The following is a 24,043-nucleotide window of genomic DNA, read 5'->3' as shown; positions in this document are numbered from 1 at the left end:
ATCCCCGAGACAAACAAACAAAGTTTTTCTATTTGATAAAAATGAATTTATTTACAAAAGACAAGAGTGGATCAATTAAATACACATTAAGATTGAGTGAAGGCAAACATGAAATGTTTTAGTTAACAGGTTTTCTCTGTGTTCCTTGTCCTGGTAGTGAACCGTGCTGTGTATGACCGTGCCAGTCAGGTACAACGTAGTGCGGTACGTTCGGCTAGGAAATCAGAGTTTTCCACAGAGGTGAATTGTGTGTCTTTGTCAACGGTGATGGGGATGGTGTCCACTAGGTGGTGACATCATCCACCTCAGTATTTGAAAAGGGTCTGACCCCGGAGGAACCATCCTGGTCCACAATCAGGAGGCATTCTCCTCATCACAGATCTAAAAGCTGTGGGTTAAGTGTAATGGAGTCAGGTTCATGGTTGCTCTTGGTCATTTCCTCTTGGTCTAATGGACAAGACGTTGGTTTCTCCAATGGGGGACCCGGGTTCATAACCTGTCGTGACATCAGTCTGGTGTTCTCAGACACACCCATGGTTCTGTGGCCCAGTGTCATTGTACCCACTCACCCTGGCTAACAGTCCTGTCCACACCTGTGCTTCATGAGCCTCTCGATGCGACCCTGTCCAAAAGTGTATATTATCCTTCCTCTTTGTCCGTTTGTCTGTCTATCCATCTTTTTTTCGCCCTGTTTTCTCTGTCCCTGTCAGTAGTATCGGTTGAGGCTGCGTGTGACAGTGTTGACGTCGGGATGTCCGTTCATCCAGATCTCTTGTATGATCCTCTCTCTCTCCTCAACCCTCTGAGCTCGCTCCAACTCTACAGACCAAAACACAACCAAACCAACAACATTAATTAAATAATGCATTGTGTACTTAACCATAAAAAAAACACAAAGTACTTAAGAGTTTCCAACATAGTGTGTGTGTGTTTACCTTCTATGGATGTGAACATGCTAGTGTGCAGCAGCGTTCTCTCAAATCGCCTCCGTCGTCGAGCCGATAGGTCAGAAGTCCCGTCGTCCCACTCCACTGATTCGCTGTCTCTGCTCGTCTCTGTGGTTACGCCGGGATTGCTTGTGTTAGGGTTGCCAGGTTGGGGATGGTGGTGACAGGGATGGTCCCCATGGTGATGGTGGTGATGCCTGTTGCTATGCTGATGGTGATGTCGTCGTCGGTTACTGTAGTGACAGTCAGTGCGACAGTGTATCTGGACCACGAGGGCACAGAGGGTGAGGAGGAGACCCACACACACACCACTAACAAACACCAGAGTTACTCGCTCAGGCTGGTCTGAGACGAGAGAGAGAGGGGAGGAGGGAGAGAGAGAGGAGGAGGGTGAGAGAGAGAGAGAGAGGGGGGGGAGGAGAGGAGAGAGAGAGAGAGAAAGAGGAGAGAAAGAGAGGAGGAGAGAGAGAGAAAGAGAGACAGAGAGAGGGAGGAGAGAGAGAGAAAGAGAGACAGAGAGAGAGAGAGAGAGAAAGAGAGACAGAGAGAGGGAGGAGAGAGAGAGAAAGAGAGACAGAGAGAGGGAGGAGAGAGAGAGAAAGAGAGACAGAGAGACAGAGAGAGACAGAGAGAGAGAGACAGAGAGAGAGAGAGAGAGAGAGAAAGAGAGACAGAGAGAGAGAGAGAGAGAAAGAGAGACAGAGAGAGGGAGGAGAGAGAGAGAAAGAGAGACAGAGAGAGGGAGGAGAGAGAGAGAAAGAGAGACAGAGAGACAGAGAGAGACAGAGAGAGAGAGAGACAGAGAGAGAGAGAGAGAGAGAGAAAGAGAGACAGAGAGAGAGAGAGACAGAGAGAAGAAAGAGAGACAGAGAGAGAGAGAGACAGAGAGACAGAGAGACAGAGAGACAGAGAGAGGGAGGAGAGAGAGAGAAAGAGAGACAGAGAGAGGGAGGAGAGAGAGAGAAAGAGAGACAGAGAGAGAGAGAGAAAGAGAGACAGAGAGAGGGAGGAGAGAGAGAGAAAGAGAGACAGAGAGAGGGAGGAGAGAGAGAGAAAGAGAGACAGAGAGAGGGAGGAGAGAGAGAGAAAGAGAGACAGAGAGAGGGAGGAGAGAGAGAGAAAGAGAGACAGAGAGACAGAGAGAGACAGAGAGAGAGAGAGACAGAGAGAGAGAGAGAGAGAGAGAGAGAGAGAGAAAGAGAGACAGAGAGAGAGAGAGAGAGAGACAGAGAGAGAGAAAGAGAGACAGAGAGAGAGAGAGACAGAGAGACAGAGAGACAGAGAGAGAAAGCGAGAAAGAGAGACAGAGAGAGAGAGAGACAGAGAGAGAGAAAGAGAGACAGAGAGACAGAGAGAGAGAGAGACAGAGAGACAGAGAGAGAGAGAGACAGAGAGACAGAGAGACAGAGAGACAGAGAGAGAGAGACAGAGAGAAGAGAGACAGAGAGACAGAGAGAGAGAAAGAGAGACAGAGAGAGAGAGAGAGAGAGAGAGAGAGAGAGAGAGAGAGAGAGAGAGAGAGACAGAGAGAGAGAAAGAGAGACAGAGAGAGAGAGAGAGAGAGAGAGAGAGAGAGAGAGAGAGAGAGACAGAGAGACAGACAGATTGAGAGCAGAAAATAAAAGAGAAAGAGTGATTTATTTCTTTATCCAGGTTACACTGACAGACACCTGAACATGTTTTTCTATCATCATTTGTAACAACAAATATTCAAACAGTTCAACAATAACACCTGATGTTTCAGTCACTGTTTACCTGCTATGAAGGTGTAGGCTGCCAGGGCGTTGCTAAACAAAGCCATCTCCTGGGAGACCACCTTCACCTCCATATTTTGGCTGGGGCTTCCTGTGGGCGGGGCATTCATGATGATGTCACTAACTGTCTCTCTCTGGCATGAGAGAGGCCAAGGTTCATATCTTCTGTGTATAAGTCAGACTTGGCTGACTGTGGTCTTCAATTCTGTATGGTTTTATGGAAACAATTTCTGGCTACCCCCTTCCATAAAGTCTGTATTGGGTTCTCTCTTCTGTCAGCCGAGAACAGGACAGCAGTCTTCTCTGTCACTGTAAGGTTCAAACAGAAAGAGAGAGAGAGAGAGAGAGAGAGAGAGAGAGAGAGAGAGAGAGAGAGAGGGAGAGAGAGGGAGAGAGAGAGAGATAGAGAGAGAGAGAGAGGGAGAGAGAGAGAGAGAGAGAGAGAGAGAGAGTAAAAGAGAGAAGTGAGTAAAAGAGAGTAGTGAGTAAAAGAGAGTAGTGAGTGACAAAGTCCGATAATTCTAGATGATTTCATAATTCTTGCATAATTTACGAGAAAGTCTGAGAAATGATTGCATCCTGCTGTCTCCTCGTTAGCCACATGTTCAATCAAAGTGTCACATAAACATCGAACCAGCGATGAACCCTGTCTCCTACCCTGATGGCTCTGGGTGACTATGGGGCTGTCTGACGAAGCTAGAGAAAATTACAGAGTGCTCATAGGAAAACTTGTAGAATACCCCCCAATCATTGGTTTCCATTTTTCCCCTGAAAACATTCCAATAGAGTCACAGATGTAGGATCAACCCCTACAAAAAATGTCAATAAATTATAATCAACATAATAATTCACATTTCCTGATGCTGCAGGATTATCTTCCTGCTGTGAGATGCAGGGTCAAATTAAGATCCTTCATCTGTATGTAGTCAATAAAGCTAAAAAAACGTTCTGTAATTGGAAGTCCTACCACTAAACGTTCTCTCAAAGTCACACAGTGATTTACCCCAGAAATACCACTCAGCTTTTACCCAAACCCAGTGTCGTTTCCCTGATCAGAAGGAGATGACACAAAGAGAGTATTTAGTGAAGGGAAGAAATATGTCAGAGAAAAACATCATAAAAGACAGATTGTGAACATAACGAGGCAGCACTGCTTTCATGGTTTGGCAAGCCTGGTTCCTTGGACCACATGCGCATTCTCTTCCATTCCCCCTCTCCCCTTCCCCCCACTTTCTCCCCCTCTTCCATTCCCACTCTCCCCTTCCCCCACTTTCTCCCCCTCTTCCATTCCCCCTCTCCCCTTCCCCCCACTTTCTCCCCCTCTCCCCTTCCCCCTACTTTCTCCCCCTCTTCCATTCCCCCTCTCCCCTTCCCCCCACTTTCTCCTTCTCTTCCGTCACCCCTCTCCCCTTCCCCCCACTTTCTCCTTCTCTTCCGTCCCCCCTCTCCCCTTCCCCCCACTTTCTCCTTCTCTTCCGTCCCCCCTCTCCCCTTCCCCCCACTTTCTCCTTCTTTTCCCCCTCTCCCCACATTCTCCTTCTCATCCATTCCCCGTCTCCACCTCTCGTTCTCTTCCCTCCTACAGGAGGTGGAATTAAACCCATCTAGAGGAGGAGGAGGAGGAATTAAACCCATTTAGAGGAGGAGGAATTACACACATTTAGAAGACGAGGAGGAGGAATTAAACCCATTTAGAAGACGAGGAGCAATTAAACCCATCTAGAGGAGGAGGAATTACACACATTTAGAAGACGAGGAGGAGGAATTAAACCCATCTAGAGGATGGGGAGGAGGAATTAAACCCATCTAGAGGACGAGGACGATTAATTAAACCCATCTAGAGAATGGGGAGGAGGAATTAAACCCATCTAGAGGAGGAGGAGGAATTAAACCCATCTAGAGGACGAGGAATTAAACCCATCTAGAGGACGAGGAATTAAACCCATCTAGAGGACGAGGAGGATTAATGAAACCCATCTAGAGGACGAGGAATTAAACCCATCTAGGGGACGAGGAGGATTAATTAAACCCATCTAGAGGACGAGGAGGATTAATTAAACCCATCTAGAGGACGAGGAGGATTAATTAAACCCATCTAGAGGACGAGGAGGATTAATTAAACCCATCTAGAGGACGAGGAGGATTAATTAAACCCATCTAGAGGACGAGGAGGATTAATTAAACCCATCTAGAGGACGAGGAGGATTAATTAAACCCATCTAGAGGACGAGGAGGAGGAATTAAACCCATCTAGAGGACGAGGAGGATTAATTAAACCCATCTAGAGGACGAGGAGGATTAATTAAACCCATCTAGAGGACGAGGAGGATTAATTAAACCCATCTAGAGGACGAGGAGGAGGAATTAAACCCATCTAGAGGACGAGGAGGAGGAATTAAACCCATCTAGAGGACGAGGAGGATTAATTAAACCCATCTAGAGGACGAGGAGGATTAATTAAACCCATCTAGAGGACGAGGAGGATTAATTAAACCCATCTAGAGGACGAGGAGGAGGAATTAAACCAACAAAAGACGGAGGAAAACAGGGAGATTTGAGCTGTAAATTGAAATAGCAGCTGCCTCTGCAAAGGTCACGGTCTTGACATCTGCAGGGGAAGAAAGAAATGCCAACTCAACAACAATAGAATGACGACTTTGAGGAAATGGCAGGGAGATACAGGATCTCAGACCTTGAATTTCACACAGGGAAGAGGGGCACTTCAGCCAGACATGCACCAAGTGTGCATCTCAAAGAAGGACCCCAAGTCATTGAGCACATTGACATTCAACCAGCCCAGGCTCCCAGTGTTTCAGCTCAATCTGAACTGTCAGGACACAGTGGGATTCAGACAGCCGCTCATAGAGAGAACACTGCTGCACCACCAGACTCTAACCCAAGTCTGCCAGTCTATACAGGACAAGGTCCCTCTGTGCTGACCGACTACGGGGAAAACAGCCAAGACTTTCAGGACATTTCACAAGAAAACCCTCTCATCTCCAAAGACTGCTATGTTAGTCAAACACCAACATCTTTCCACCACCCAGAGAGACTAGTGTTTTTGATGGTGACATTTTGCAGTACAGATCTTTCATTCAGTCATTTGAACATGGTACAGAGAATAGAGCCCAAACTAGCCAGGAGAAACTGCACTTCCTCAAACAGTACACCAGAGGGCAGGCTCGAGAGCTAGTTAGGACAAGGGCTATCAGAAAGGCTTATTACAGGAGATCTATGGTAACGAATACAAGATTGCCAAGGCATACAAGGAGAAGGCTTTTAGCTGGCCTAGCAATAAAATCAAAAGACCACATGGCATTACACGCCTATGCGTTATACCTCAGAGGTTGTTGTAATGCAATGGGAGATATGGAAGAGATGGATCTGGCCTCCAGCTTATAAAACATCATTTTTATTTGATTTATTTTTCATTTCCATGGAGACCATCGGTGGGTTACAAGTATTTTTTATTTTTTATTTTATTTAACTAGGCAAGTCAGTTTATATTGACGGCCTAACCCGGCAAAACCCTAACCCGGCCAAACCCTAACCCGGACCACGCTGAGCCAATTGTATCCTGAATCTACCCTACAAGCTCAGGGACAGGTGGAGGTCAGCTGCTTGTGAGTTACAGGAGCGTCATGGCAGGCGTGCTAGACTCCTTGATCTCATCCTGTTCATTAAATAACATGTGAGGATGGCCACACATCCGGTGTTCGGTGATATTCAAGATCCAACACAATCCAGAAGCAAGACTCAAAGGCTGCAGTCAAGGGTCATTCACATGTCTAGTCACAAATCCACAGAGAGGCCGATGACCCAGCTTGGCAGCACATGTGAGAGGAGATACAGCTCTTACTAGTGTAGGAACGAGGATTCCCTATGACAAGCCGCTGGCACAGTAGAGAGCCGTCCATAACAAGTCCACACACATAACAGTAGAGAGCCGTCCATAACAAGTCCACACACATAACAGTAGAGAGCCGTCCATAACAAGTCCACACACATAACAGTAGAGAGCCGTCCATAACAAGTCCACACACATAACAGTAGAGAGCCGTCCATAACAAGTCCACACACATAACAGCAGAGAGCCGTCCATAACAAGTCCACACACATAACAGCAGAGAGCCGTCCATAACAAGTCCACACACATAACAGCAGAGAGCCGTCCATAACAAGTCCACACACATAACAGTAGAGAGCCGTCCATAACAAGTCCACACACATAACAGCAGAGAGCCGTCCATAACAAGTCCACACACATAACAGTAGAGAGCCGTCCATAACAAGTCCACACACATAACAGCAGAGAGCCGTCCATAACAAGTCCACACACATAACAGCAGAGAGCCGTCCATAACAAGTCCACACACATAACAGTAGAGAGCCGTCCATAACAAGTCCACACACATAACAGCAGAGAGCCGTCCATAACAAGTCCACACACATAACAGTAGAGAGCCGTCCATAACAAGTCCACACACATAACAGCAGAGAGCCGTCCATAACAAGTCCACACACATAACAGTAGAGAGCCGTCCATAACAAGTCCACACACATAACAGCAGAGAGCCGTCCATAACAAGTCCACACACATAACAGCAGAGAGCCGTCCATAACAAGTCCACACACATAACAGTAGAGAGCCGTCCATAACAAGTCCACACACATAACAGTAGAGAGCCGTCCATAACAAGTCCACACACATAACAGCAGAGAGCCGTCCATAACAAGTCCACACACATAACAGTAGAGAGCCGTCCATAACAAGTCCACACACATAACAGCAGAGAGCCGTCCATAACAAGTCCACACACATAACAGTAGAGAGCCGTCCATAACAAGTCCACACACATAACAGCAGAGAGCCGTCCATAACAAGTCCACACACATAACAGCAGAGAGCCGTCCATAACAAGTCCACACACATAACAGTAGAGAGCCGTCCATAACAAGTCCACACACATAACAGTAGAGAGCCGTCCATAACAAGTCCACACACATAACAGCAGAGAGCCGTCCATAACAAGTCCACACACATAACAGTAGAGAGCCGTCCATAACAAGTCCACACACATAACAGCAGAGAGCCGTCCATAACAAGTCCACACACATAACAGTAGAGAGCCGTCCATAACAAGTCCACACACATAACAGCAGAGAGCCGTCCATAACAAGTCCACACACATAACAGCAGAGAGCCGTCCATAACAAGTCCACACACATAACAGTAGAGAGCCGTCCATAACAAGTCCACACACATAACAGCAGAGAGCCGTCCATAACAGTAGAGAGCCGTCCATAACAAGTCCACAAGAATCAGTTTCTACACATGACTCTTTTCATGTGAAGTTAACATTTATTGGACATATAAAATATATATAGTATGTATGTGTGTGGACGTGTTATGGACGGCTCTCTGCTGTTATGTGTGTGGACGTGTTATGGACGGCTCTCTACTGTTATGTGTGTGGACTTGTTATGGACGGCTCTCTGCTGTTATGTGTGTGGACTTGTTATGGACGGCTCTCTGCTGTTATGTGTGTGGACGTGTTATGGACGGCTCTCTACTGTTATGTGTGTGGACGTGTTATGGACGGCTCTCTGCTGTTATGTGTGTGGACGTGTTATGGACGGCTCTCTGCTGTTATGTGTGTGGACGTGTTATGGACGGCTCTCTGCTGTTATGTGTGTGGACTTGTTATGGACGGCTCTCTACTGGTATGTGTGTGGACGTGTTATGGACGGCTCTCTGCTGTTATGTGTGTGGACGTGTTATGGACGGCTCTCTACTGTTATGTGTGTGGACGTGTTATGGACGGCTCTCTACTGTTATGTGTGTGGACGTGTTATGGACGGCTCTCTGCTGTTATGTGTGTGGACGTGTTATGGACGGCTCTCTGCTGTTATGTGTGTGGACGTGTTATGGACGGCTCTCTGCTGTTATGTGTGTGGACGTGTTATGGACGGCTCTCTGCTGTTATGTGTGTGGACGTGTTATGGACGGCTCTCTGCTGTTATGTGTGTGGACGTGTTATGGACGGCTCTCTGCTGTTATGTGTGTGGACGTGTTATGGACGGCTCTCTGCTGTTATGTGTGTGGACGTGTTATGGACGGCTCTCTGCTGTTATGTGTGTGGACGTGTTATGGACGGCTCTCTGCTGTTATGTGTGTGGACGTGTTATGGACGGCTCTCTGCTGTTATGTGTGTGGACGTGTTATGGACGGCTCTCTACTGTTATGTGTGTGGACGTGTTATGGACGGCTCTCTGCTGTTATGTGTGTGGACGTGTTATGGACGCTGTGCCAGCGGTTTTTATTTGGTTTATTTTTTATAATATGTTTATTATTTTCCAATAAAAAAATGTATTAAAAAAGACAGCAATACAAAACATTGACATTCATTGTCCTGTTGAATGGGATGGCCAATGTAGAGGGCAAAACTTAACTCACACATACACAAAATAAAACTACATCCTGTCATTCACTGAACTGTGGTTTATATTCCTGAGAGCTTCTACCCAGTCCTCATCTGAGAGCTTCTACCCAGTCCTCATCTGAGAGGTTCTACCCAGTCCTCATCTGAGAGCTTCTACCCAGTCCTCATCTGAGAGCTTCTACCCAGTCCTCATCTGAGAGGTTCTACCCAGTCCTCATCTGAGAGCTTCTACCCAGTCCTCATCTGAGAGGTTCTACCCAGTCCTCATCTGAGAGCTTCTACCCAGTCCTCATCTGAGAGCTTCTACCCAGTCCTCATCTGAGAGCTTCTACCCAGTCCTCATCTGAGAGCTTCTACCCATTCCTCATCTGAGAGCTTCTACCCAGTCCTCATCTGAGAGCTTCTACCCAGTCCTCATCTGAGAGCTTCTACCCATTCCTCATCTGAGAGCTTCTACCCAGTCCTCATCTGAGAGCTTCTACCCAGTCCTCATCTGAGAGCTTCTACCCAGTCCTCATCTGAGAGCTTCTACCCAGTCCTCATCTGAGAGGTTCTACCCAGTCCTCATCTGAGAGCTTCTACCCAGTCCTCATCTGAGAGCTTCTACCCAGTCCTCATCTGAGAGGTTGTACCCAGTCCTCATCTGAGAGCTTCTACCCATTCCTCATCTGAGAGCTTCTACCCAGTCCTCATCTGAGAGCTTCTACCCAGTCCTCATCTGAGAGCTTCTACCCATTCCTCATCTGAGAGCTTCTACCCAGTCCTCATCTGAGAGCTTCTACCCAGTCCTCATCTGAGAGGTTCTACCCAGTCCTCATCTGAGAGGTTCTACCCAGTCCTCATCTGAGAGCTTCTACCCAGTCCTCATCTGAGAGGTTCTACCCAGTCCTCATCTGAGAGGTTCTACCCAGTCCTCATCTGAGAGCTTCTACCCAGTCCTCATCTGAGATTTCTGAACCAAGTTCTTGTTCCCAAGCCCTTTTAATGGTGTCTGTGGATACCTCTATGTGGGCCTGTAGCACATCATACAGTCTAGAGACCGACCCTTTTGAATGGGGTTTGACAAGGATCAAGCTATCTAATGTAGGACTATTTGGCTTCATGCCACACTGTGGGATATGTGTCCTTATGAAATTCCTGATTTGGAGATATCTGAAAAAAATTGTTGTTGGCATGTTGAACTTTCCCTGTAATTGTTGAAATGAAGCTAACTAACCATCTATGTATAGATTACCAATTGTTGTGAGCCCCTTCTCCCTCCACTGTGAAAACACCACATCATCCAATGCAGGGTGGAAAGCATGATTCAGGCAAATTGGGCTGTCTATGTAAACAGTGGGTATGTTAAGAAAATAACATGGAGTGCTTTGAAAGGCTGGTCATGGCTCACATCAACATCATTGTCCCAGAAACCCTAGACCCACTCCAATTTGCATACCGCCCTGACAAATCCACAGATTATGCAATCTCTATTGCACTCCACACTGCCCATTCCCACCTAAACAAAAGGAACACATATGTGAGAATGATATTCATCGACTACAGCTCAGCGTTCAACACCATAGTGCCCTCAAAGCTCATCACTAAGCTTAGGATCCTGGGACTAAACACCTCCCTCGGGTACTGGATCCTGGACTTCCTGACGGGCCGCCCCCAGGTGGTAAAGGTAGGTAAGAATACATCTGCCACGCTGATCCTCAACATTGGGGCCCCTCAGGGGTGCATGCTCAGTCCCCTCCTGTACTCCCTGTTTGCCGATGACACATCCGCCACGCTGATCCTCAACATTGGGGCGCCTCAGGGGTGCGTGCTCAGTCCTCTCCTGTACTCCCTATTTGCCGATGACACAACAGTGGCAGGCCTGATCACCGACAATGACGAGACAGCCTATAGGGAGGAAGTCAGAGACCTGGCTGTGTAGTGACAGGACAACAACCTCTCCCTCAACGTGATCAAGACAAAGGAGATGATTGCGGACTACAGGAAAAGGTGGACCGAGCACGCCCCCATTATCATCGACGAGGCTGTAGTGGAGCAGGTTGAGAGCTTCAAGTTCCTTGGTGTCCACATCCCCAACAAACTAACATGGTCCAAGCACACCAAGACAGTCGTGAAGAGGGCACGACAAAACCTATTCCCCCTCAGGAGACTGAAAAGATTTGACATGGGTCCTTAGATCTTCAAAAGATTTTACAGCTGCACCATCGAGAGCATCCTGATGGGTTGCATCACTGCCTGGTATGGCAACTGCTCGACCTCCGACCGCAAGGCACTACAGAGGGTAGTGCATATGGCCCAGTACATCACCGGGGCCAAGCTTTCTGCCATCCAGGACCTCTATACCAGGCGGTGTCAGAGGAAGGCCCTAGAAATTGTCAAAGACTCCAGTCACTCTAGTCATAGACTGTTCTCTCTGCTACCGCATGACAAGCGGTACCAGAGCACCAAGTCTAGGTCCATGAGGCTTCTAAACAGATTCTACCCCTAGCCATAAGACTCCTGAACATCTAATCAAATGGCTACCCAGACTATTTGCATTGCCCCCCCCCCCTTTACTCTGCTATTATCTAGCTGCATAGTCACTTTAATAACTCTACCTACATCTACATACTACCTCAACTAACCGGTACACCCTGTATATAGCCTTAATTATTTGTTTTTCTTACTTCTTCTCTTTAATTATTTGTTACTTTTATTTGTTATTCTTATTATTTGTAGGTATTTTTTTTTAAACTGCATAGTTTGTTAAGGGCTTGTAAGTATTCAGCATTTCACTGTAAAGTCTACACCTGTTGTATTCGGTACATGTGACAAATAACATTTGATTTGATTTGAAATGACGAGGGCTAAAGCTGATTGGCTGGAACTCGAATTTCAAGGAGGCTGGCCCACGAGGGGAAAATGTAGGGAAAATGGCGCAGCACAGCTTCCAGAAAAACAGTCGCTTTCAAACTAGAGAATTTGTGGCTAATTGAAGTAAAACAGTAATTCTGCTCATAGATTAAGCACGTATGAACTACACGTTGACTCATTCAGCCCAAAGCGGGAGGTTTAAAGAATAGTTGGTAGTCGCCAAAGTTCCAGAACATGTCTTTAATCTATCCTCCATGGAGATGATACTGACAGTACCAAAAATGAGGAACAGGGGACTGTAGGCTACTGCGTTTAGACAGACTAAAGATCAGAATTGGGCTGCCTGTCTAAATGCAACCACAGTATCACAGCGGGTTGAGACGGGGAGTAGGGTCTGTGTGTGTGTTCCTTCCTGGGGGCTGACCTTCTCACCCTCATTAGAAAAACAAAACACAATCTCAGGCTGAACACCACCCTTTAAAAATCTCTCTCCTTCTCTTTCCATATCACTTCCTTTCTCCATCGCTCTGCGTGGCCTGTGTGTGTGTGTGTGTGTGTGTGTGTGTGTGTGTGTGTGTGTGTGTGTGTGTGCGTGCGTGTGTGTGTGACACACAGGTGTCAGTGAAACAATCCAGGAATGCAGCTTTGTGATGGACGGAGAGAGAGAAAGGAGAGAACAAGAGAACAACGTAGCTGAGAACTGTCCACAGATCAGCTGAAAACTGACCAGATCAGCTGAAAACTGACCACAGATCAGCTGAAAACTGACCAGATCAGCTGAAAACTGCCCAGATCAGCTGGAAAAGGCGCAGATCAGCTGGAAAAGGCGCAGATCAGCTGAAAACTGCCCAGATCAGCTGGAAACTGCCCAGATCAGCTGAAAACTGATCACAGATCAGCTGAAGGTGAAATTAAATCTACTAATATCTATGCATGGTTTGTCAGATTTCCTTATCAATCAAACTGAGCTGATGTGATAGGTGAGTTTTATAAGAGTCAGACTCGGCTCACACACGCCTTGTTAATTAACGGTGGTTTCAGCTCGTTAGACATCGTTACAGTTCGTTAGAACATTCAACTAAACGGATTACAGTCTGATACAGTTAGATCGACTCGACTAAACACTCAACAGTTCATGAACTCTTCTTTCTTTTCCTTCTAATTAGTTTTCTCCTCTTTCTGTTTGTATGTCTCCTTCTCTCTGTTTTCTTCTTCAAGTCACCACTCTCTTTCTGCAGACTAAAACCTATCGCTTTGGTAAAACACAAAGATGTATACAGACAGACACACAGTGCCTTACAGCACAATAGTCCAATGTTGTGCAGAGTCCCTGTGCTGTTTTAAACTGGGCTTCCTACACTGCTCAACTCCTACCCCACTTTGGAATGACTCTGACCAGTGTGTGCAGAATCATGACAAAACACACACACACACAGACACAGACACACACACACACACACACACACAGAGCTCTGACCACACTGGCCTTAATATTCCAGAGAAACCATGCCTCCAGGTTCCAGACCAAATTTAGCCCAAAAAGCATGCCTGTGTTGACTCTGAAACTGATGCATAGTGACATTGGCCTTTTCTCTCTTTCTGCTTTTAAAGGGATACTTTGGGATTTTGGCAATGAAGCCCTTTATCTACTTCCCCAGAATCAGATGAACTTGTGGATATCATTTTTATGTGTCTGCATCCAGTATGAAGGAAGAGGGAGGTAGTTTCTCCTGCCAATGCTAACTGGCGTTAGTGCAATGACTGGAAGTCTATGGTATCTACTAGCATGCTAGCAGTTACCATAGACTTCCAGTCATTGGCTGCCAGTTATTGCACTAACGCTAGTTAGCAATTGAGCTATCACTAGATAGCAACTTCCTTCAAACTGAACGCAGAGACATAGTAATGTTATCCACGAGTTAATCTGGCTCTGGGGAAGTAGATAAATGGGTTCATTGCCAAAATCCTGAAGTATCCCATTATCATATCATGAATCTGCTTAAAGAGCGAATGGGAATACAGACAAAGATGGAGAGTGAGAGTAAGAAAGGGAAATAATATAGGTTTGTAGATTTGAGAGTGAGAGTGAGAGTAGTGGATATTTTCACTGCAACTGATTCCTCTCATCCTCCCATGAGATCCCTCTGATATGAGGCATCAGGCCTTTCTGAAGCCCCCCCCCCCCCCTTTGATAAATTAATTAAACGGACTGTTTGCTGGTGCCAGTGGCTGTGTGTTTCCTACACCCTGCAGCCCAACCCACAGACAGTGGTGGAATGAGGAGGACAAGCTGTTATTATGCTTCTCTAGATACCACACACACCCTAAAACACACACATACACACAAACATCCCCCCCCCAAACACACACACACACAATTTCACACACACACACACACACACACACACACACACACACACACACACACACACACACACACACACACACACACACACACACACACACACACACACACACACACAGACACACACACACACACACACACACACATACATACACATACACACACAATGTCACACAGACACACATACACACACACCCTAAAACACACACACACACACAATGTCACACACACACACACAATGTCACACACACACACACACACACACACACACACACACACACACACACACACACACACACACACACACACACACACACACACACACACACACACACACACACAATGACACACACACAATGACACACACACAATGTCACACACACACACACACACACACACAATGACACACACACAATGACACACACACAATGACACACACACACACACACAATGTCACACATGTATGTCCTATTTCCAACTCATCCATCAGAAACGTTAAAGGACCATTAACGTTAACAATTATTATTATTATTATTCATTTTATTTATACAGCAGATCCACTGAGCCCTGTTTTCAATACAAAGAAAAAGCACATATATGCACAAATAAAAGACATATATACGCATTAAGAAAAACATCCACAATTAGCATTTAACAGATCAGATATCGATTTTGTTTTATTTCCTAAGGAGGGAGCGGAACATCTATTCTAAGAGTTTTTTGTAAGTTGTTCATTTATGTAAAGTGCAGCATAACTCAAGGCGCATTTTCCGATCTGTGTAGAAACTGGGAGGGATCTGAAAGTGTAATGTAATTCATTGACCTAGTTTTATAATTAGTAATTCTATAAGAGATTAGAGATGTCAGATACATTGGAAGTGTTTTTTTGCATTAACTCTTTATATATAAATTACAAACTACTGCTCTCTTCTGTCGGTTAAAGAGACCCAACCTACTTGTAGATATAAGGAACAGTGGTGAGTTTTAAAACCAGAGTGTCACACCCTGACCTTAGTATCAAGTGCTCTTTTGCGAACTTCAGACATGCAGCAATGGGTTTTTTGGACAGCAGTGGCTTCTTCCGTGGTGTCCTCCCATGAACAACATTCTTGTTTAGTGTTTTACGTATCGTAGACTCGTCAACAGAGATGTTAGCATGTTCCAGAGATTTCTGTAAGTCTTTAGCTGACACTCTAGAATTCTTCTTAACCTCGTTGAGCATTCTGCGCTGTGCTCTTGCAGTCATCTTTGCAGGACGGCCACTCCTTGGGAGAGTAGCAACAGTGCTGAACTTTCTCAATTTATAGACAATTTGTCTTACAGTGGACTGATGAACATCAAGACTTTTAGAGATACTTTTGTAACCCTTTCCAGCTTTATGCAAGTCAACCATTCTTAATCCTAGGTCTTCTGACATCTCTTTTGTTCGAGGCATGGTTCCCATCAGGCAATGCTTCATGTGTTTTTTATTTGGCAAGGCAGCTCTAACCAACATCTCCAAACTCGTCTCATTGACTCCAGGTTAGCTGACTCCTGACTCCAATTATCTTTTGGAGAAGTCATTAGCCTTAGGGGTTCGCATACTTTTCCCAACCTACACTGTGAATGTTAAATTATGTATTCAATATATTCGTTTTAGCACAGTGTTTTTGTCTATTGTTTTGACTTAGGGGAAGATCAGATCACATTTTTTGACAAATGTATGCAGAAATCCAGGTAATTCCAAAGGGTTCACATACTTTTCTTGCAACTGTAGATAACAAATGATGTCTAGAGAAGAGAATATATGTTGTTTTGTTAGCATTTAGCACCAATTTAAGATCAGAAAGTGTCTTCTGAAGTGCCAGAAATCGGATTTCAAATGTGAAAATGCTTTGCCAATAGTAGGAGCGATGGAGTATAACACAGTAACATCAGAGTATAAATTAATTTGACAATTAATCTCATTTTGTCATTTATGTTGTTAATATAGATGTTAAAACAATAACGGAGATAGTACTGAGCCTTATGGGACACCTTTTTGAAACGCTAGAAACTCAGATTTGATACCATCTGCAATGATGACTTGGGGCGGCAGCGTAGCCTAGTGGTTAGAGCGTTGGACTAGTAACCGGAAGGTTGCGAGTTCAAACCCCCGAGCTGACATGGTACAAATCTGTCGTTCTGCCCCTGAACAGGCAGTTAACCCACTGTTCCCAGGCCGTCATTGAAAATAAGAATGTGTTCTTAACTGACTTGCCTGGTTAAATAAAGGTAAAATAAATAAAAAATGACTTGGGTTCTTTCATGGAGATAATTATTGAACCATAAGCAAACATCAGCGCCCAATCCAATCGAAGACAGCTGATTTAACAGAGTTCCATGATCAACACCGTCAAAAGCTTTGCAAAGGTCAATAAACATGGCAGCACAACTTTTTCTATTTATCCAAGACGTTTCCAATATCACACCCAACAAGCATTGTGGTGCTAGCAGTGCTATGTTTAAGTCTAAAGCCAGATGTATTTATATTAAGGATGATATTTACATATAGAAAAGACTGTAGTTGCTTGTTGACTAAAGACTCTAGTACTGTTCATACTTACATATCTATGATCCAGATTATAAATCCCTTCCAACGAAACACGGTTAAAGTTCCATGTTCTCTCCCCTCTGGCCGTAGTAATCCGGAGAGCATCAGCACGGCTCCAGTGAGACCACTATCCAAAGCCCAGAGACTCAAAAACAACAGCAGCAGAGGGGGAGTCACTCCTACAGCAACAATATGAAGTCACAAAAGGGATAGTTTTAATAGACTTTCCAGCTTCCAATCACAGTTTTCCAATAATGATTTTCCAAAGTTTTCCAGGTCCGTCTCTCAGCAGGCAGGGATCGAGCCCTGGAAGCTGGAATGTGACACAGGAGAAGCTCACCCCCACGGATATTCACACACACACACACACTCGTGCTCCGCACTCTTGTTCCTAAAAGACCCTCACACTCTCATCTCCCACACTCTGTAAGACCCATCGTCTCTGCTATATACATTCCCCTCTTACCACCCAACCTGACTACATTGAGCAGAGAGAGCAACTCAGTGGCACAAAGACAGACAAAGAGGGAGAGAGAGAAACAGGGTGTGGTGGGGGGTAGAGCTTTGGATTTGGCTATGGAGAAAAAGAGAGACAAGCGAATAAGATTGGAGAACCAATGAAGTGAGGTTGAAAGAGAGGGAACGAGACAGAGAAATAGAGGGAGGCTTGAGTATGGCATGGGAATTTAATTCAGCTTTGACTGGGAATTTGCCTCCTGACTTTTCCCGTCAATATAAAGTTTGTCTCTTGAGCCACCGTAGCAACAACATACCCAGCAACACTTCCTCAAAATAGGCAGAATTCATCTCAGATAAATCAAGAAATCTGTCATTGATTTTGACGTTTTTACCAAGGAAGTCTTAGTCGCGCAATTTTACATCTAACTGAGACGTTTGATGCTTGAGAACTATTAGTCTCTCTATGAATGTCAACAAACACTTCATTGAATAATCCTGTCCATAGTTCCTGCTCCTACTAGGAGTAGTACTGTTGATCAGTGGGCTAAACCAGACCCCATGCTACAATCACACACACGTAGGAGCAGACCTACTTTGACTATTGTTAATATGCTTCATGTTGCTTTTATGAACTGTGAAGATTTATCATACTGCATTACTTACGCCTTGCGCACGTGTGAGTGTGTGTGTATTTGAGAGCTGGAACAATGATCAAATGATCTGAATGAGCCAATCAAATGTTAGATGATAAGGTCTTTCACTCTGAATAAAAAGGTTGCTGACGGAATCATTTATTGTTGCTGACCTTAGTCCTACAACACACAAAGACAACCTTTTCCATTGAGAACAACAGCATAACTGTAGGCCTACACAACTTTGACTCGACCAATAAACGCACACAACTCTCCCTTAACCTTTTAGAGAACACAACCAGCATACAACTTCCACACAACCCCCGATCACCTACCTATTGACCTGCCAACAGAACAGGCATTCCTCTCCATGAGAACAGAGTTATTGTGTGTCTCTGACTATCCTATCCTTGCCTGTCTGAACTAATCTGTTCATTAATGTCTAGATTAGGAGAAGAACTCCCAGAAAACGAGAGTGAAAGAGTGGGATATAGAGACTAGAAGAGGGGAGAAGGAAAGGCAGATTGGGTCTCTGCTCCTACTGCCTCAGTCATGGGAATGATTAGATTATGACTGTGTAGGACCATCATTTATGTAACACACACATCTCAAAAAATAATGAAGCGACTGTCTCTGAGCCAAAAACACAAACCAACCAAGACTGGCATGCAGAGAGAGAGGCCACGTCAAGGAAAATACATACACACACACACACACACACACCAGGAAATATACACACCTCCCTTTTTCTCCAGCACATATTAACAAACAACCAAACAATGGTGATATTAAATATAATGAACATGGGAGTTGGTGGCATGACTCAAGACTATGTGAGCCCACTGAGCTAAAAGCTTGGCATCTGCTAACATCAGTCTTCAAGTTACAGACAGGACATTGTGTGGTTAGCTGCTGTTGGTGCAGGGGTGGAGAAAACTGTGTATCTCCAGGAGTGTTTCCCACCACTGTGTTAAAGTTCCAGTGAGAGACTTCAGTCACATACCGTACAATGGAGTTAGTGCGCACCTCTGATAAGTGGGTCATGGAGTGCACTTAAGAGATGTCACTATGCACACGTAGCAGGACACTAGAGTTGTTAGTGCGCACCTCTGATAAGTGGGTCATGGAGTGCACTTAAGAGATGTCACTATGCACACGTAGCAGGACACTAGAGTTGTTAGTGCGCACCTCTGATAAGTGGGTCATGGAGTGCACTTAAGAGATGTCACTATGCAGACGTAGCAGGACACTAGAGTTGTTAGTGCGCACCTCTGATAAGTGGGTCATGTGGTGCACTTAAGAGATGTCACTATGCACACGTAGCAGGACACTAGAGTTGTTAGTGCGCACCTCTGATAAGTGGGTCATGGAGTGCACTTAAGAGATGTCACTATGCACACGTAGCAGGACACTAGAGTTGTTAGTGCGCACCTCTGATAAGTGGGTCATGGAGTGCACTTAAGAGATGTCACTATGCAGACGTAGCAGGACACTAGAGTTGTTAGTGCGCACCTCTGATAAGTGGGTCATGTGGTGCACTTAAGAGATGTCACTATGCACACGTAGCAGGACACTAGAGTTGTTAGTGCGCACCTCTGATAAGTGGGTCATGGAGTGCACTTAAGAGATGTCACTATGCACACGTAGCAGGACACTAGAGTTGTTAGTGCGCACCTCTGATAAGTGGGTCATGGAGTGCACTTAAGAGATGTCACTATGCAGACGTAGCAGGACACTAGAGTTGTTAGTGCGCACCTCTGATAAGTGGGTCATGGAGTGCACTTAAGAGATGTCACTATGCACACGTAGCAGGACACTAGAGTTGTTAGTGCGCACCTCTGATAAGTGGGTCATGGAGTGCACTTAAGAGATGTCACTATGCACACGTAGCAGGACACTAGAGTTGTTAGTGCGCACCTCTGATAAGTGGGTCATGGAGTGCACTTAAGAGATGTCACTATGCAGACGTAGCAGGACACTAGAGTTGTTAGTGCGCACCTCTGATAAGTGGGTCATGGAGTGCACTTAAGAGATGTCACTATGCACACGTAGCAGGACACTAGAGTTGTTAGTGCGCACCTCTGATAAGTGGGTCATGGAGTGCACTTAAGAGATGTCACTATGCAGACGTAGCAGGACACTAGAGTTGTTAGTGCGCACCTCTGATAAGTGGGTCATGTGGTGCACTTAAGAGATGTCACTATGCAGACGTAGCAGGACACTAGAGTTGTTAGTGCGCACCTCTGATAAGTGGGTCATGGAGTGCACTTAAGAGATGTCACTATGCACACGTAGCAGGACACTAGAGTTGTTAGTGCGCACCTCTGATAAGTGGGTCATGTGGTGCACTTAAGAGATGTCACTATGCAGACGTAGCAGGACACTAGAGTTGTTAGTGCGCACCACTGCCTCTCATTTACCCATAGTCCTCGTCTGTGCCTCAATCTCACTGTAGGATCATTACGTAACCTTTCATCCACTGTCTCACTGCTGTTTCTCCCTTGTGAAAAAGTATTCTTCGCTAACACAAAGAAATAATATGCCTTCAAATGACAAAATATCTGTTTTCCTGTGAGTTCTGTTGATAATAGAGCCCCACAGGGGAGGTGTCATAATACCCATGCAACCTAGCAGTCAAACAGGGAAATGGTTCCAATCGATTTTTTTGCACAATAAATTTTTCCAATTGGGAATTTTAGAAACACTTGAAATAAGGGCAGCGTTTCGTGTAGACCGACCCTGGCGTGACGTTTTGATGATGTAACTCTCTCTGGACAGGGTGACATATCGGCTCTATTGGATTCTAAAATGCTACAGTAATTAGTGGGTGGGTGGGGGGTTAAATTCAGGCGACTATATCGATATAAATAATGTTGTCCTAGAGAGATTTACACGGTTATCAAAACACAGTAATTATTTTAAGTGTTTCTAAAATGAATGAGGGAAAAATGATTGGAACCATTTCCTTTTTTGACCACAGTTTTATGGTTTTTATGACTCATACTGTGGTACTCTGTGCTTGATAAATGTTGTTCTCCATGTTAAAAAGGTCTCTCTTCTTCTAACCAATCATGCAGGCTGACACAAGCACAAATTCTCTCTGAGGAATTCAGGAGACGTGTCAGAGTGTGTGTGTAACCACATGGACAGGCGGCTGATTCTTTGTGACCGCCCTGCTTCCATTTTTAGAGGTTTCAACCAGAACTTGACAACAAAGGTCACATTCCTTTAAAAGCACAGGTGCCCTAACCGCATGTGACAGAGAGTGCAGGAAGTCTGTGTGCTACCATGCATTCTTGTTTGTCTCTCTGCAGCATGTACTGTGGAGTCTGGAATTATTGGATCCCTTGACAAAGATGAGGAAAAAAAGACTGTATAAAATCAATAATACAGAAAGCCAGCTACATTGCTAAAACATTTATGATTTTATGCTTGGGGTTGTTGTCTTGCTGGAAGATCCACTTGCGGCCAAGTTTCTGCCTCCTGGCAGAGGCAACCAGGTTTTTGGCAAAAATGTCCTGGTACTGGGTAAAGTTCATGATGCCGTTGACCTTAACAAGGGCCCCTCATAAGGGCCCCTTATGCGGCAAAATAGCCGCATAATATCAAAGATCCACCACAATATTTTACAGTAGGGATGAGGTATTTTCTGAAAATGTGTTGTTCTTTCGAAGGCCAAAGCCACTGCTGCAGTGTGGCCAGAGCTCTATTTTCATGTCATATAACCATAGCAACAATACAAGTGTCAAAGCCAATTAGCAAACTCCAGGCAGTGGTATGGTCAGATGGTGGGTTTGGCCTTCCGAAACAACAACACATATGCAGAAAACACCTCATCCCTACTGTCAAATATGGTGGGGGATCTTTGATGTTTTGACTCAAGTTACAGATTTCCTTTATTTGTTCACATGAGGAAATTCATTTACACAGCTTCAGCTCTGAAACACTCATCAAGGCTACGTCAGGGTGTGTGTGTGTGTGTTCATGCGCATATGTGTAAAGTGCGAGTGTGTAGTTAGGTTAATCATGTTATCACCAGAAGGGGTTGGAGAGTAATTGAAGCGTTTGAACAGAAAGTCTGCGATGAACAGACAGTTTAAAAAGGCCTTTAGCCACGAAGCCCCAAAACCATGTCTGTTTGCTGAGGAGTAGAATCAGATGTGATAGAGCAGGGCTGGAACTACAGCATCTCATTGACCATGGTTGGTCATAATCCCTGTTCTAAGAGGATCTCAGCACTAAAAACTGTTCTTGGACCACACAGCTGGGTTATTTACTATTTACTACCACCTAGTGGTTAAACCTGTATACTGCGAGAGGGGACAGGGGCAAGTTCAAAGAAAGAAAACAAACGCACACCAACTTTCTCCTAAACATGTTTGTCCTCAATTAGCAGGTGGCCTAACATGGACCTGTAGGCAACTGTTTAACTTGACCAGTCCACTTCATCAGTTTCATCCATCAGAACGCTGCTCCTCTTCAGGTCTTGCTTCATTTTCCCTTTTCCTTGAGGTACACAGCTGAAATGGCAGTGTAGCCTAGTGGTTAGAGCGTTGGACTAGTAACCGGAAGGTTGTGAGTTCAAACCCCCGAGCTGACAAGGTACAAATCTGTTGTTCTGCCCCTGAACAGGCAGTTAACCCACTGTTCCTAGGCCGTCATTGAAAATAAGAATTTGTTCTTAACTGACTTGCCTGGTTAAATAAAATAAAAATATATAGCTCATGATATTACACCTAAAACAAGTAACCCTCATATCTGACTTGTACATAATACACAGTCAATAATCCATCGCCTTTAAAACCTGCTGTTTAATTAACTTTATGCTGTAAGAAGCATCAACATTCCCCTACCTAGTTTCTCGACAGCCTCCACACACACGCTAGGGTACATGCTGTCGTTGTATGTGGCCACTATAATGTACAGAGCAGTCTTCACAAGAATCAAGCCATGTGTTCCCTGTTAAGAGAAAAATATCCATCAGACCAGACATACCCTTTCAACAACAAAACAAGTACAGGCCAGTATAGCTGCACTAAAGTGCAAAACCACTGCTGGAAAACTGGAGACAAATCATACATATATTCATAAATTGTGATGAGTGATGATGACTGACACATTTGCAGTAGATGGAGTTCCTGTCAGCTCGGACACAGGTGTATGATTTGTCTTGAAAGTAGAAGCCCCGCTCTCTGGTCGATGTCATGTGCTTGAAAGAGTCTATGAAAATCTGGGCTTGTGTAGGAAGAACCTGTAAAGTTACAGTGTGAAGGGTAACATAATGAATCTGATCAGAGACAGATGGTTTTTAGGCTCCCAGATGAATCCACTTCCTCATTGCTTTGATCCATCCAATTGCCTCAACCCCATATGTGGAAAATCATGAATTCTGAAAACTATAATATATTGCACCACAATACCTCTTCCAATTTGAGGTTTTGGAAGATAAGTAGTTGCTACACAATGGGGTGCCCTGTGAAGTGGGCTTTGAATTGCGATGTCTGAATGTTCATTTAAAATTTTTACAACAAAAGCGACATGACGAACTTGCCTGAAACCTTGCAGACGCCGCAGTTACTGCTGCAGTCTTTGCAACCAGAATGACAGCGCTTTCCACGTGTTTTGTATCGATAAGACAGTCATTTATCAAATTCTGAAATTGGTTCATAATAATCAATTTGGTCAAAGACTGTATAGTATGTCTTGTCAAGGTCAGAGAACTAACGTTAGCGTTACTGCTGATACTTTTTCCCCTTTTTCCGTGGTGGACGACGTTTCCATGGAGACCATCGGTGGGTGTTACCAGCCTAAAGAGATCGTAGTGAAAACATGTGTCTGCTAATGGTTCCCATTGTAATCGATCCTTGATACATTTTGCGTACATCAAATTTAAAAGAAAGAAAACACTGCCATTACATACTGTACAATTATTTTTTTGCTCCTCTACACACAAAAAACACCCATTCAACACATTTTTACAAGAAAGGATGGATGCATTTTTAGCCCTGGGGATGAAGC

General features: G+C 44.8%; 2 protein-coding genes across 2 annotated transcripts; both read right to left on the bottom strand.

Annotated features, from left to right (window-relative positions):
• Positions 1–9: 9 nt before the first annotated feature.
• LOC116353336 (protein eva-1 homolog A-like) lies at positions 10–17,494 on the bottom strand. Its single transcript, XM_031787770.1, has 4 exons — positions 16,948–17,494; positions 2,703–3,010; positions 936–1,292; positions 10–819 (listed from the first exon to the last, which is right to left on the bottom strand). The coding sequence occupies exons 2-4, from the start codon at positions 2,809–2,811 to the stop codon at positions 707–709; spliced, it is 579 nt and encodes a 192-aa protein (XP_031643630.1). The 5' UTR covers positions 2,812–3,010; positions 16,948–17,494; the 3' UTR covers positions 10–706.
• Positions 17,495–22,289: 4,795 nt separating this feature from the next.
• pfn4 (profilin family member 4) lies at positions 22,290–23,829 on the bottom strand. Its single transcript, XM_020499888.2, has 4 exons — positions 23,577–23,829; positions 23,142–23,276; positions 22,879–22,984; positions 22,290–22,545 (listed from the first exon to the last, which is right to left on the bottom strand). Exons 1-4 carry the CDS (start codon positions 23,691–23,693, stop codon positions 22,517–22,519), a joined length of 387 nt encoding a protein of 128 aa, XP_020355477.1. The 5' UTR covers positions 23,694–23,829; the 3' UTR covers positions 22,290–22,516.
• Between the last annotated feature and the right edge of the window lie 214 nt (positions 23,830–24,043).

Source organism: Oncorhynchus kisutch, linkage group LG14, assembly GCF_002021735.2.
Source record: "Oncorhynchus kisutch isolate 150728-3 linkage group LG14, Okis_V2, whole genome shotgun sequence".
Classification (NCBI taxonomy): domain Eukaryota; kingdom Metazoa; phylum Chordata; class Actinopteri; order Salmoniformes; family Salmonidae; genus Oncorhynchus; species Oncorhynchus kisutch.
Note: the sequence above shows the minus strand (reverse complement) of the source record. Positions and strands in the feature narration are given on the sequence as shown.